This window comes from Chanodichthys erythropterus, chromosome 3 (genome assembly GCF_024489055.1).
Source record: "Chanodichthys erythropterus isolate Z2021 chromosome 3, ASM2448905v1, whole genome shotgun sequence".
In the NCBI taxonomy this organism is placed as follows: Eukaryota; Metazoa; Chordata; class Actinopteri; order Cypriniformes; family Xenocyprididae; genus Chanodichthys; species Chanodichthys erythropterus.
In genome coordinates this window covers 21,235,467-21,250,090 of record NC_090223.1, presented here as the reverse complement: position 1 = coordinate 21,250,090, position 14,624 = coordinate 21,235,467, and the positions used below count along the sequence as shown (strand labels likewise).

The 14,624-nt window shown below is 35.8% G+C and overlaps 1 protein-coding gene across 12 annotated transcripts in view; it reads left to right on the top strand.

Annotated features, from left to right (window-relative positions):
- The window catches only part of nfixb (nuclear factor I/Xb), a 195,542-nt gene that overhangs the window by 152,112 nt on the left and 28,806 nt on the right, over positions 1 to 14,624 (top strand). For 8 of the 12 annotated variants that reach the window (XM_067381321.1, XM_067381317.1, XM_067381315.1 and 5 more), the window contains 5 exons: positions 7,245 to 7,307; positions 10,028 to 10,102; positions 10,685 to 10,796; positions 11,635 to 11,670; positions 11,944 to 12,071. In XM_067381321.1, coding sequence (XP_067237422.1) covers positions 7,245 to 7,307; positions 10,028 to 10,102; positions 10,685 to 10,796; positions 11,635 to 11,670; positions 11,944 to 12,071 — 414 coding nt within the window. The remainder of the gene's footprint in view (positions 1 to 7,244; positions 7,308 to 10,027; positions 10,103 to 10,684; positions 10,797 to 11,634; positions 11,671 to 11,943; positions 12,072 to 14,624) is intronic. The other 4 variants (XM_067381327.1, XM_067381318.1, XM_067381328.1 and 1 more) reach the window with 1 other exon arrangement.

The following is a 14,624-nucleotide window of genomic DNA, read 5'->3' as shown; positions in this document are numbered from 1 at the left end:
GCGCATTACGGATTAAAAAAAAAAGGTCAGAATGTTTAGCAACATACCGATAAACCTCTTAAGCAAAACCCAATTGGAAAAGCTGTGCTGCCTCTTCATTCAACACCGTAGTGTGTGTGTGTGTGTGTGTGTGTGTGTGTGTGTGTGTGTGTGTGTGTGTGTGTGTGTGTCTGTGTACCTAAGGTGTGGAGGCGTGCATTGGGCTTTTTTTTTATTTGATTTTTTTTATAAAAGCATTGCACATTTTCATGCGGTATACATTTTCCATGTATTTGTCATCATAAGCCGTGACGTTTGAATCCAGGGGATCCAACATGCCTCTCCAACTAAAACACACACACACGCACGCACGCACACAGAGAAGTAATGTTTTCTCTTTAGGTTAAAGATAAATTTGGACCGACTTCATTTGAAGTTAACAAAGTCAAAATAGGCCCTTTTACTTTCTTATGTTACTTCCCTGGACTTTTTGTGTTCAAAAGTTCAGTAAGATTTTTATTTGGTTTTGAAAGAAGGCTGCATTTATTTGATCAAAAATACAGTAAAAACAGTAATATTGTGAAATATTGTTACAATTTTAAAATGGCAGTTTTCAATATGAATATATTTTAAAATGTACTTTATTCCTGTGATCAAAGCTGAATTTTCAGCATCATTACTCCAGTCTTCAGTGTCACATGATCCTTCATAAATCATTATAATGACGATTTGATGCTCAAGAAACATTTCTGATTATTATCAATGTTGAAAACAGTTCATATTTTTGTGGAAACTGATATATATCTTTTTCAGGAGTCATAGAAAAGAACAGCATTTATTTGAAATATAAATCTTTGTAACATTATAAATGTCTTTACTGACACTTTTGATACTTGCCGAATAAAAGCATACATTGTGTGTGTATATATACATATATGAATGGTAGTGTATAAAAAAAAAAAGGTTTATAAGTTTATATTTTAGTAGTGTTTCATAAAAATATCAGTTGCTCCACCTCTAAAATAACTTTTCTTCTCTTTTTATGTTATAGATTGTTTTAGAGTTATTGGTAGTAGTTAAACTGAACTGTAAAACCCTCATAAAGCAACAAATTATGTTGGACCCGTTTATGGTAGTTCTTTATAAATACATTTGCTAGTAGTATTTGAAGTAATATTCAATAAACAAATGTGTTTAGTTGGGATGCCATGTAGATTTTTAGTGTAGTTGCTTTGGTGTTTTGCGTGATTATTGAGTGGTTAGGCCATCATAAAACTGATATATCTCATCACTCAGGCACAGGACCAGTTGTGTGTCAAAGGTGAATATTCCAGGGCTGTAAACACCATAGACATTGAGGGGGACAAGTCCCCCCAAATAATTAGAAATGGTCAAATTGTCCCCCACAATATATGAAATTCACACTCTGTATGTTTTTAGGATGAAAAAAGGTTTACAAGTTAAATTTTCAGTCTGGCGACTGGTCTAAGAATGCACGTTAGTGTCAAAATGATTGAGATGGCCAATCAAATCAAAGTAGGCTGAAGTAGAGCATAAATTCCATTAGTTGGCCAACTGTTAGTTAAACGATGAAAGAGAGTGAGGTGTAAATTGCAAAACATTTAATACATGTTTTGTGATATAAATGTTAAAAGACCAAGAGTAACATCCAGTGATATAAACTATGTGACTTTTTTTCAGAAATATGGTCATTTTGAATTGAAAATAGGCATTTAGGCTACATGATTAATGCAATTCCAAACTGAGAGTGACGAGACGCTTCGTCTCGTTTTCGACACATTAGGCATACAAATAAAAGTTTGCATATTTTAATGCAAATTAATGCAAATCTTATTTGCAAATAGTTAAAAATTGGTTATTTCCTAACTAGAATTAGACCTAGAATTTCCTTCACTGTTCAGGGTTTGGGGTTTTAGCCCACAAACACAAACTTTGAGCAATATGTGTTGCCTTTGCGAAAACTTTTCAGAGATCCTATAGGTCAAGCCCATTTAGTTTACCTCTACAAAAGGCAGAACAAACCAAACTGGTGATTATAATAACAAGTATGTCGCAAGTGCGGTCGTTTATGAATATGTGCATGCTAAATTAATCAATTAGACGTCGTCTTTTAAGAAAAGGGTGTGTGTGAATGATCACTTGTTTAGTGATGGTAATAGTTTTAAATACCCTGTCAAACAATTGTTTTCCATTTTAAACTTGCTGAAGAAGTGTTTTACCATTGTGAAGACACTTTTGTAATGTTAAAAACCCATCGCCACTGTGTGTGTGTGTATGTGTCACGCAGTATCTTTGGCATGGTGTGTTCAGGGGTCCTTTGACTGTGTGTGTTGGGAAGATAAGGATTAGCATGAACATTGTTGGATGCAATAGCGTGTGTGTGTGTCTGTGTGTGTGTGGTTGCATGCTGATAACAGTGTTGATTGGACTCCATAGGCTGGAGTCTGTGCTCTAATAATGGACAGTCTCTCCTTTGTGTGTTTTGAGTTTTGATGATCTGGCCCCCTGCTCATCCACGCTTTGTCTGTGCCCAATAGCGCGGCCTCTCTCATTCACTCTCGTCCAGTTCTGCATAGTGAGCTTCACTAATGTGCCATGTAATTGGATTGGAGGTCATCCGAGACGCTTCTTAAGCTGCGCTCATACTTCCACACCACCAGAGGGCGCTAATCAATACGGATTATAGCTGTTCTGAATTCACAGAATCCTTTGGTAGAACTAAATACTTAAACAAAATAATGGTGGTGTCTGAAATCGTCCCCTATACCCTCATTCACTGTTCCCAACAGTACTCCACTAATATAGTCCACTTGAAGGAGTGAATGAAAAAGAGTGAGTGAATTCGGACACTGAGTGCGCCGGAAGGGCTGCAGCTTTTGCATAGTTTTAGCAAACTGGCAGCTCCAGTAATAAGATGAAAGGATTTATCCTGAACTCTGTTATGGAAACTATTTATAAACCTTAATGAATCAATTTAATAATCAATTTAAAAGGAATTAATACCTGTATGATATTACGCTGTACCCACATTGGACCAGTGGTTTGGGAAATGAATGGATGGATGATTCAACTGCGGGCGCCATCTAGGGCTGGGCGATACAGCTAAAAAAATTATCACGATATAATGTTTCATATTCATCGGTATTGATAATTATTGAAAAAATTTTAGTAGAAAAAAATGTTTGAATTTAACCAATGCATTTTTTAATTAAGGCGAACAACAAATAATTTTTTTAAACAAAGCTACAAATCTTTCTTATATTTTATATGAAGATTAAATAAATAACTAAAGAATCCCTTGATTCAACGTCAAATACATTTTTTTAAAAGTCACTTATCGCCACCTGGTGGTGAAACAATGTAATTGATTAATGCGTCATTTTCAGCGCGTTCAAGTTTCTTTCAAAAGCTGATTTGCTCTATTTTGATCGATAACATAGATATTAGTATATATATCTGAACTATAAACTTTTATCTCAGTATTTCTGTGATTAATTTGAATATTTGTAATGTGTGGTTGAAAACATTGTTTGTGCAGCTGTTAATACCTACATGACAACTGCTCTCTCAAGATGAACTTTGAGATGTAAGGAAACCATGAAACTGCCACACTGAAGAGCTGATATGTCCTTTTTTATTCACAATCTCCTCGTCACCGGCAGGTACAGCACTCGTTTTCGCAACTGAACTCCACAGCAACTTGTTTGCTTGTCACTCGTAGCGCGTCTGTCTGTGATCCAGTGACGGAGCGAGCTTGAGAGTTGTTCATGCAACCGAATTTCATGTCTGTTTACATTTTAATGCATTTAAGTGAAACTATATTGAGAGTTATATCGAACATTTTTTTCTATCTTTATCGAATAAGACGTACCGTCGATAAATATCGATACCGTGGCCTAGCGACATCTCCTGGTCAGACACGGCAATTCATTTAGAAATCGACTCTCACAGTGCATTATGGGTATTCTTTGGCTGTTGAGTGTACATCGTTTGTACACTCGTTGTTGTGGTGCATTGTGGGATTGAACGAGTGCACTTGATAATGTTCACTATGGTTTTGGACACTACCAATGTCTGTCCCCTCAAATAGGGCCCTATTTAAGGGTATAGGGGGTGATTTCGGACACAGCCAATGATTCTGATTAGAATCCAATTTACAAATCTAGAATGCAGTAAAATTTGATCATTACTGGCCTGCATATGGCTGTCAGATTACAGCACTTATATAGCACTTAAATTAAATAAAATATTAAAAACGTACGTATTTTATTTCTGCTAGTCGCAACGTTTCTCATTTTGATTGTTTTTATTTCATTTTGAAAATATAGTATAAAAATTATAAAATTATAAAAACGATTTATTTATTATGTTATTTACAATATTATTGTTTTATTTTCATTATATTAATATTGTTTATTGATTTATTTTACAGATATTTCTGTCTTCATCAGATTTTTAGGTGACAAGCAGGGACCAAACTACTGTACATCATGGTACCACTGTAGTAGTTTTTGTAAGAAGTATAATATATAACATTTAAAATGAGATTAGAAGGGTAAAATTAGATGATTAAAGTGCTTTACATGCAGTTGGGTCGACTAAAGCACCTTTACTGACGTATCAGCTCACACTATCAGCTACATGTGCTTCTGCGAACAAAAAGCGGAGGCAGTCGATATTTTCCCCCCGTCAAATTAGCATTTAGCACAAGTAGCTGAAAATAGCCTTCATTTGTGAGGCTTTTAGCATGTAGCGTGTTGGATGAGAGGTTTTCTCTCTGTGAGAGGAGTGTGTCTGTGTGTGGGTGCTTTTGTAAGCTAGCTGGAATGCTCTGGTACCGCCAATGCTAAGATGGCTGCCAAGCGCTAAGATGGCTGCCAGGATTCCATGCAACAACAGCAGCAAGCGAACGTGGGGGTGCGAGAGAGAGAAAAGAAGGAAAGAGGGGGTTGACGCGTTTGTTTTTTCCTTCTAAACGTATAGTGTTGTTTTTTTTAAAACCACATTATGTTGATGCACGTAATTAGTGGTGCATGCTAAGGCTAAACATGCTATTTCTCATACTTTGAACAAATTCAAGCCATATCTTGAGACCAGAATATCATAGAGGGGCGGGATGTTTTGACTTGGGCTAGTAAGCGAGCACCCAGAACCCCCCAGCAACTAGCAAACATGCTAAAAACGCTTAAATAAGACAAGTATGATTGGCTGAAGGGGTGACATATTTATCAATACTCAGGAAAGGCCAAAATAACCGAGTGACATCCTTTCTGAGGGTCTATAGTTATAGTCAAAACCTCAGTGCATATAGGAAAAAAGGAGTTAGTGAGTCTTGGCCAATTCAAACAGCCGCAGGGGTCTGGTCTCTCTCCAAGATCACTATACTTTCTAAGATAAAAAGCCTACAGAGACATTGTCCAAACAACTCGATGGCTGCACACCAGCCTTTGTCTACATCTTATGAGCTATACTGCAGAGTTGGGTTTCACCAGGCTGCTCTCGGATGTATATTTTGCAGATTTATAGATTTCAGATTAGCAGTGCAACTTCAAGCCTAAAATGGACAATGTGTGTGTCGCTTGTTTTGGCTGTGTTTTTACCCGCTAGAACACAAAAAAAAAAAAACAACCTGACCATGTCCAGAAGTGTTTTTTTAACACACCTGGGGTCTGTGTTGCCGGGCTTAAGATCTTGTTTCATGGTCGAAAGACTGTTTTGTGGTTTTATGTCTTGATTTTGATATTGTTATATTAAAATAATAGAATTTAATCTTTATTTATTGACCCTAGGCAGAATTTGATTCTGAACTCCATGTAATTTGAGGTATTATTCAAGTCTGTAGTGCAGGCTTTTAATACTTTTTACAGGTTTGTACTGGTTTGTTTACTAACCAACCCAAAGTATGAGCAATAGAATAATGGTAATGTGTTACGTCCAAACCTACACCACTTTTCAAAAGTTTGTGGTCAGAAAGGTTTTTTGTTTTTTTTTTAAGGGGGGGTTAAAAACAACCCATGTTGGGTCGGAAATGGACAAACACAGCGGTTGGGTTGAGTGTTTGCCCAACTGTCATTTAAAAATGACTATATGGCTGGCTTAAAATGAACCCAAAATAGGTTGGAAATTTAAAAATCAGACACATAATTACTAGAGGCAAAAATAATAATCAAAAGGTGAACATTTATTAATGAGAAATTTTAATTAAGGTTTATTGTTTAATTATTATTCATTAAAATTATTATTAAATGTTTATACAGTAATTTTTAAGCAATAGTTGAGTTAATAAACCTACCGAGGAGATTGGGTCAAACATTTAACCCAACCACTGGGTTAAAACAACCCATTTGCTGGGTTTGTCCATTTTCAAGCTTTGGTTGTTTTTAACACAGCATTTTTTATTGTAATGTTAGAAAAGTTTTATATAATTAAAAAAATGAATGATTAGCGTCGCACACCTGTAGGTGATAGATAGGTGCGTAGGAAAGAAGACTAATAAAGTCATAATATGAAAAAACAAAAAAATGAATCCCGCACACTATCAACTTGCAAAACAATAAGAAAGACACTTTATTAGCAACGTTTCGTTTTTCATATAATTAAAAAAAAAAATGCTGAATACTGAATAAAAAATAAACAAAAATATGAAGCAGCACAACTGTTTTCAACATTGATAATAATATAAATGTTTCTTGAACATCAAATCATCATATTAGAATGATTTCTGAAGGATCATGTGACACTGAAGACTGGATTAATGATGCTGAAAATTCAGCTTTGATCACAGGAATAAATTACATTTTAAAATATATTCAAATATAAAAGTTATTTTGAATTGTAATAATATTCAAATTAATTATCAAATAAATGCAGCCTTAGTGAACATAAGAGACTTTCAGAAACATAAAAAAAAAAAAACTTAGTGACCTCAAACTTCTGAACAATAGTGTATAACAATTAAATTCCAACTAGCAATAAGACAGAACATCAGATTTCATGTATAAAGGTCCCGATTTTGCCTGAATATCATGTAAATGATCCAGAACCGGAGCACATTTTGCATGTCTCATTTCCAGCTGCGTGGCCTCAGCGCTACATTGAATATGTGCTGGCAGAGAATATTCCAAATGTTCTACATCTGCTAATTGATTCAGGCACCTTTGGACTGAACCCAGACGTCCCATGTTTAATCTGCTCTCTTTTTCCCCCCTCCTTTCTCTCTCTCTTTCTTTCTGTCGGCTTTGCAGAATCTGGACAGTCGGATAACTCCAACCAACAAGGAGAAGCAGACATCAAGCCTCCGCCCAATGGTGTGTCAAGCACGATGAAAATCTCAAACACACACTCATTTTCTCTCAAACACCTACACACTGCTAAAGGATTCTGTAGTCTAATGCCATACAACCCAGAAATTAAATTAAATTAAAATTTAATGAAAAATTACAACTTCACTTAAAGCGGCCTGGAAGAACCAAAAAGGAGTTCTTGGTTCCCAAAAATGTATTAAAACAACTACACTATAGAAAAATGCAAACTTCTTTTTTGTCAGAAAAATCTATTTTATTGGTTGATTGAAATATATGATGACACAGAAATAATAGATGTATCAGCTCCTGTTTGTTGTTTTGGTATATAGAAGTAACTCTATGTAACCTTGTGAGTTTGCTAAACAAACTGAAATACAAATTAGACAAACTAAGAAAGGTCTGCTTTACGTAAAATGTAAGATTATTGAACTTATACACAAGTTAAAAGAAAAAAACATTAGTTCGTAGAACTTATATTATGTTGGTTGAAAACGCAGACCAGCTTTAGTTAAGTTGATACAAAAAAAATTCCCATAAGTTGAGTATACTCAAAGTCCTCAATTTTTCTCAACTTCAGATTTTTTTTAATACAGTGCATTGTTTGTAGAGTGATTTTAATCATCTAAAGAACTTTTTTCCACTGCACAGAACCTTTTCTGCAATGGAAAGGTTCTTCATGGAACCATAATGGAAATAAATGGTCGTCATGTCTTTCCAAATTCATGACTTTCTTCTGTGGAACACAAAAGGAGATGTTAGGTAGAAGGTTCTCATTTCCCACTTCCATAACAGTAGTGTCAACGTTCTGCTGAAGTTTGTGTTCCAAAGAAAATAGAAAGTTATACTGGTTTGGAACGCAATAAAGTTGAGTATTTAATTTACAAAGAACCATAAAGTTAAGATATCTACACTCTAAAAAATAAAGGATCTTTATTGCAGAAATAACCTTTGTGGTTCTATAAGGTTTTACGTGGAACCATAATGCAGATAAAGAACCTCATCTAAACTTACACTAATCTGAAGAATCTATAATGAATCATCAAGAACTTTACAAAGAACTATAAAGTTAGCTTAAAATATCTATGAAAAAGGAAGTCTCTTTATTGACATTATGGTTCCATATAGAACCACAAAGGTTCTTTCCTTTGCAGAAAAAGCCTTTGTGGTTCTATAAGAATCTTTGTGATTCTATGGTTCTACATGAAACCATAATGCAGATAAAGAACCTTATTTTATAGTTCTATGTAGAAGAAAAGGTTCTTTAGATTATTAAAATGTTCTATACACTCTAAAAAATAGCAAATGTGCACATTAAAGGACAGTTTTCCATTGAAACAGTAAAATACAATAAAAACAGTGCATTCTGGGTAGTATGTCATTTTAAGAAAAGAGGCCAGTTGGCTACTTTCTCAAAAACAACAAATAATATTACCCAGAATGCATTGTAATATACAGAAGGAATATACTGTAAAAACAATGCGTTCTGGGTAATATTTGTCATTTTCAAGAAAGTAGCCTATAGGTTACTTTCTCGAAAATGACAAATAATATCACCCAGAATGCATTGTTTACACTATATTACTGTTTCAATGAAAACAGTATTTTACGGTGTAAATTAGTTTTTTTAGAGTGTACGCTAAAACATGGTACTTTTACAGACTTCTATGTTCTTCTATGACAGCGCTGCAAAACCCCTTATTCATTCTAGAGGGTTCTTTCTTTGCTGAACACAAAATTCTGCAAAAAACCTGATTGTTCTAGAAGCATTCCAAACTCTCGTCTGAAGTTGTCATTAATGAAAAGCTCTGATTAGCACTGGTTGAAATCCTTACGCTAATCAACATGTCAGCCCCCATTTTCCACTCCGCCATTCAACAGATGGATCTGTGGGTGAGCTGCTCTCCCTAGACGTGCAAAAAACGAGGCGATTGATACCGTTAGCAGGTTTATTTACCTTAGTAAAGAGTGCGCAAAAGCGATTTCCATCGTAGTTTATTATAATAAAGTTTTGCTAGGTCGGCTGTGACGGTGAACAGTGAAACGCTCATAAATCACTCCGTGATTGGCTGATGGGAACCACATGGCTGTGGCGCGGGCGACACTGAGCTCATGCGCCGGCCTCGCTGCGGTTAACCGGCACACGCACGCACACACACTGACCTCAGCCAGCACTACAGATGGGTGTGGAAGCATGGCTCATTCACCCGTTTTGCCCACACACACAAAAGTACATATTGAAATCCCATATGCACAGCAAAAGCAAATACGTTTGTATATTTGTATGCAGCATCTCACACACACACACACACACACACACACACACACACACACACACACACACACACACACACACACACACACACACACACACACACACACACACACACACACACACACACACACACTTCAGCTGAACGCACACTCTTTAAGTGTGACATAAAGCATTTTTAGTGTCCTCATTAAGTTTTAGCTGAGATTGGAGCACCGGGTTGGAGTTTAACCATAAGTACGGGGTAGCCTGTTATTCCTTCGAGATGGAGAACATATGCCAGCCGATGACTGTAATTATATGCTCCTGGCCTTTTTATGACAATTGAGCTGTGTTTATTTTGTGTGTGCGTGTGTTTGACAGGTGCAGATGAGTAAATATGGGTTTTTTCCAGTATAATTTGTTGCTGTAGTGTGTTTTCATTTCTGGTCTCTCTCTCTTTCTCTCTCTCCAGGGCACTTGAGTTTCCAGGACTGCTTCGTGACGTCAGGCGTGTGGAACGTGGCGGAGCTGGTCCGTGTGTCACAGAGTAAGTCACATGAGTCTTTCTGATCAACAGCTGTCACTCTTAAATACCTACATTTTATTGGACCTAAAAAGGCTTTTTATTATTATAAATCCTTAAAAAATTTTATTTCAACTGGAACAAATAAACAGCAAAAAAATAAATAAAATATACATTCATATATTACAGACAAAAGTTATTTTTTTGAAATAGGATTTTTTTTTTATTTATTTTTTTTATAAATGCAATTTATTCCTGTGAATTTTCAGGATCGTTACTCCAGTCTTCAGTGTCACATTTGATGCTCAAGAAACATTTATTAACATTTTATTATCAATGTGGAAAACGGTTGTGCTGCTTCATATTTTGGTGGAAAACGATACAGGATTCTTTGATGACTAGAAAGTCAAAAGAACAGCGTTTTTTTGGAAAATAAATCTTTTGTAACATTATAAACATCTTTACTGACAAGATTTTTATAGACTTATGTCATTGGAGAAGCATCAAGGAATTCTATGATGATGAAGTTTTATGATGTTGTCATGAGAACAGTGATGGATGATGGGATTGATTAATTTGACTTCTCTCTGTCTGCATCTAATTCAGCACCAGTTGCCACAGCAACCGGACCCAACTTCTCTCTGGCCGACCTTGACAGTCCAGGATACTACAACATCAACCTGGGTCGCCGCTCCATTACGTCCACGCCATCGACCAGGTACACACACACACACACACATTTTCCTATGCCAGGGATTTTTACATTTTGGGGTAAAGTAAAATGGTGCAAGAGACCACCATGCTAAAATATAAAAATATATATAATTCTGATTAATATCACAATTTCTGATTAATCTTTAAAAAGCAAAATAAAACAACAATAATGTATATTTATGTGAATTTTTTAGTTTTTTTTTATTTATGCAAAAATTTTCCATGGACCCCTTACCATTGTTACAATATTCATTCCCTGAAGTAAATTTTTCATTTCTTTCTTTCTTTCTTGTTTTTTCTTCTTTTTTTTTTTACTTTTAATGAAAGATTTTTATTTATATATGTATTTATTTATTTGTTCCAAAAAATTTAAACATTGAGTGTCATACATTCGAGTAAAATACCATTTAATAAAATACATACAAAGTTAAAATCATTTAAAATAAATTTGAATGTAAATAATTTGAATCAACTATAGGCTGGAATATCTTTTTTTTTTTTTTTTTTTTCATTACATCAGATATTATGCATTAAAAACTGCAGAGTTATAAATTAAAATGTGGAATTCCGGTGGCATTTTTTTCCCTGGTTCATTTCTGACTCTATACTTATAAATTCCTGCATGTCTTTTCAAATCGATCCGTCTCTGGTTTAGTAGCTTTAATGCATGTTGTTAGTAGCACTCACACGTTCTTGCTTTCCTCTTTGTCCATATATATTTCTGTCTATCTTCTCTTCTACCCTTTCCTCTGTCTGTTTGATGGCTGTCATTGTTGTCTCTTCACTTTTCTCTTCTCCTGTCCCTTCTCTCTTGTCTTGTCGTCATGTTTCGAACGCTGCAGGACTGAGATGGAGTTGTATGCCAGTCTCCCGCGGAGGTACTCCACACTTCCTGTGGCTCTGCTGTCTAACTCTATACTGTCTTTGCTCATCTAATGTCCTGTTATCTTACATTGGTGATGATTTTGGGTGGTCTGTAATGTTTAAATACACATTTTTCCATTGTAAAATTATTTGTAATCTCAAAACATTCCCATTTTTTGAGACCATTCAAGAAAAGAAAATAACAAATCTTTAAATGCAAATTATATTAATCCAAACGATATTGCATGTGTGTTAAATAAAATCTCTTTCTTTCTTTTCTCTTTCAGCTCCAACAAGCGTAAATCCATTGATGACAGCGAGATGGAGAGCCCGGTGGATGACGTCTTCTATTCGGGACGTTCTCCTGCCCCGGGAGCATCCCAACCCAGCGGCTGGCCCAATGATGTTGATGCAGGTACAGTCGCTTTACCCAGAAACCCTCTGGCTCTTCACATGCTTCACTTGACCTCCACTCATTTTAAAAAAGTTGATTTGTTTGTATTTGGTGCCGCACCAATGAACGTCTACATAGTCAGAGTAGTCACCAAAATTGAAAGACAAGGCTGTGAGTGACAGAGGTTCAGTATTGAAAGAGCTGTACAATTGTCCATCAAAGGCTTATTTCTTGTTCTTTTCAAATGAAAAATACCGTCTACTCGATAATCATGTTTGATCAGTATATTCACTGAATTAAGTGGACACAAGGGCTGTGTGAGGAGCCAGACTTTTCCTTTTATCCATCAACCCATTCATCTCTCTCACACTCTCTTTTTCTCTGTGCCTGCCCTGCATCTTCCCATACTTCAATAGACCGCAAGAATAAATAAGATGGGGACAAAAATGCAACATTAGCCACATTTCCACCATCAGACTAAACTGTTCTCTTTGCTTAACCGCTTCACTCCGTGCCGATCCGGCCCAGCCAGTACAGATATGGTTTCATGTTCCACTGCGAGGCTGATAACAGACCTCTTTTGAATGTAATACAATACAGTGCATCAGTTTTTGCCTTGCTAGTGCATGAGTTTACAGGAGATATGATATGTAAATAGTTCCTGCATTATGGAGGATGATTAGATATTTAGTTCACAGAGAAACTAGCAGCAAAGCAACAGACGAGTGACCAATCCTGAGTAGTGTTATCAAAAGTAACGACTAATTTTAAAAATGTGATGCTTTGAACGCTGTTGAGCGGATTCTTAAACACCTCTGACTGGCTCATCAGATATGTCTGTGATTGGCTACAATGATCAACGCTTCAAAAACATGTTGTAAATAGACATCCCTTCACAGAGCGCTTACACAGATACACACAGGAGTTTGAAAACAAACACTTCTGTGTGCTTTCAAACACTCCCGTGCATTGAGCATTGTAGCCAATCACAGATGTATCTGTTGAGTGTGTAAACACAGCAGCCAATCAGAGGTGTTTATAAATCCACTCAACAGCACTTAAAGCATTACATTTTAAAAATTTCAGTATCGACTTGGTATCAAAGTCTGTACTTTTGACAACACTAATTCTGTGTGGCGACGTCGCTACATGCGTTCCGGACTCAGAATTCCGGGCTGAGAGCGGTTTGTAATGGTGCTGTGCTGAATCAAGCTCAAGAGAATATATAACTGGAACTGTTCCGTACCATTCTTAGAACCGTTCAGCCCGACGGTGGAAAAGTGGCTATTCATGCAGTTGAATTGCTAGAATCATCTTTCTGTTGATTGATCTGTTTTGTTTGGTGCTCAGCTTAATAAAAGTCTTAAAAGCACTTAGTCACTCTCTAAATGATAATTCATGTGCACATGTAATGATCACACAGAATTAGGGCTGAAACAAAACCCATTTTATTTCATTTACACTAAAACATTATTCGAGGCTGTAAGCACTAAAGAATACAAGTTTGATTCGAAATTGTCTTCATTTCTTGTGTAGCTTGTAGTGATTTTTATGTCATTTAAACAGCTTTATTTAATCAAAACAAATATGAAAAAGAGGACAGTGATATTCTTTGAGATATTTTCAGACATTTAATCAGATTTTGTTTTTATCTCATTTTACAATATAAATGAACCCGTTTTCCCATGTATTGACTATCTATTAGAAATGTTTACTATGGTAACCACAGTGTCTGCCAAAATATCATGAGATTGTGGTGCAAGAAGCTTTTTTTATGACAGTGATGGCTAATCTAATATTACCACATAACTCTAGTCATTTTTGTGGAAACTGTGGATACCATGGTATCATATTTTTCTTTGTAAGTTTGAAAAGACAGCTTTGTCATTGTGTTGCACAGGCAACACAATGACAAAGCTGTGATGATGAAATTCATCTGAACTTTAAAGTCATTTTAGATTGAGCAGTGTTGTTGTGACATGTAGGTCTTTACCTGTATACTCACACCAGACCATTAAACATGCGCCATTCCCTCAGTACATCAAAGCAAAAAATAGTTACGAATGTTGCTGTGCTCTTACCACAAACTCAAACTCTGCCATGCTAGATTTGATGTCCAAAATACATTGGCTGCACCCCATTTCACATACTTGTTGCGGGCAGAATTAGCTGAGAAAGCTTCCGTATGTGCATTCTTCATAAATTCACCGGAAATATACCATCTACACTCAGGGTTTAAAAGTTATGTCATAGAAGTACCACTTTTACTTCCCTAAAGAATCTTTCAGATAACAGAACATTTTAAAAATCTAAAGAACCTATTGTTCAGTGGAAAGGTCCCTATGGAAGTTTGTTTCCGCCATGAAATAAAAAATGAAATTGTGACCTTTTATCTCACAATTTTCACATTTTTTTTCTCGCAACTGTGAGTTTCTATCTCACAATTCAGAGTTTTTTTTTCCTCAGAATTTCGAGTTATAAAGTCATAATTGCGAGTTATAAAGTCGGAATTGTGAGTTATAAAGTCATAATTGTGAGTTATAAAGTCATAATTGCAAGTTATAAAGTTGGAAT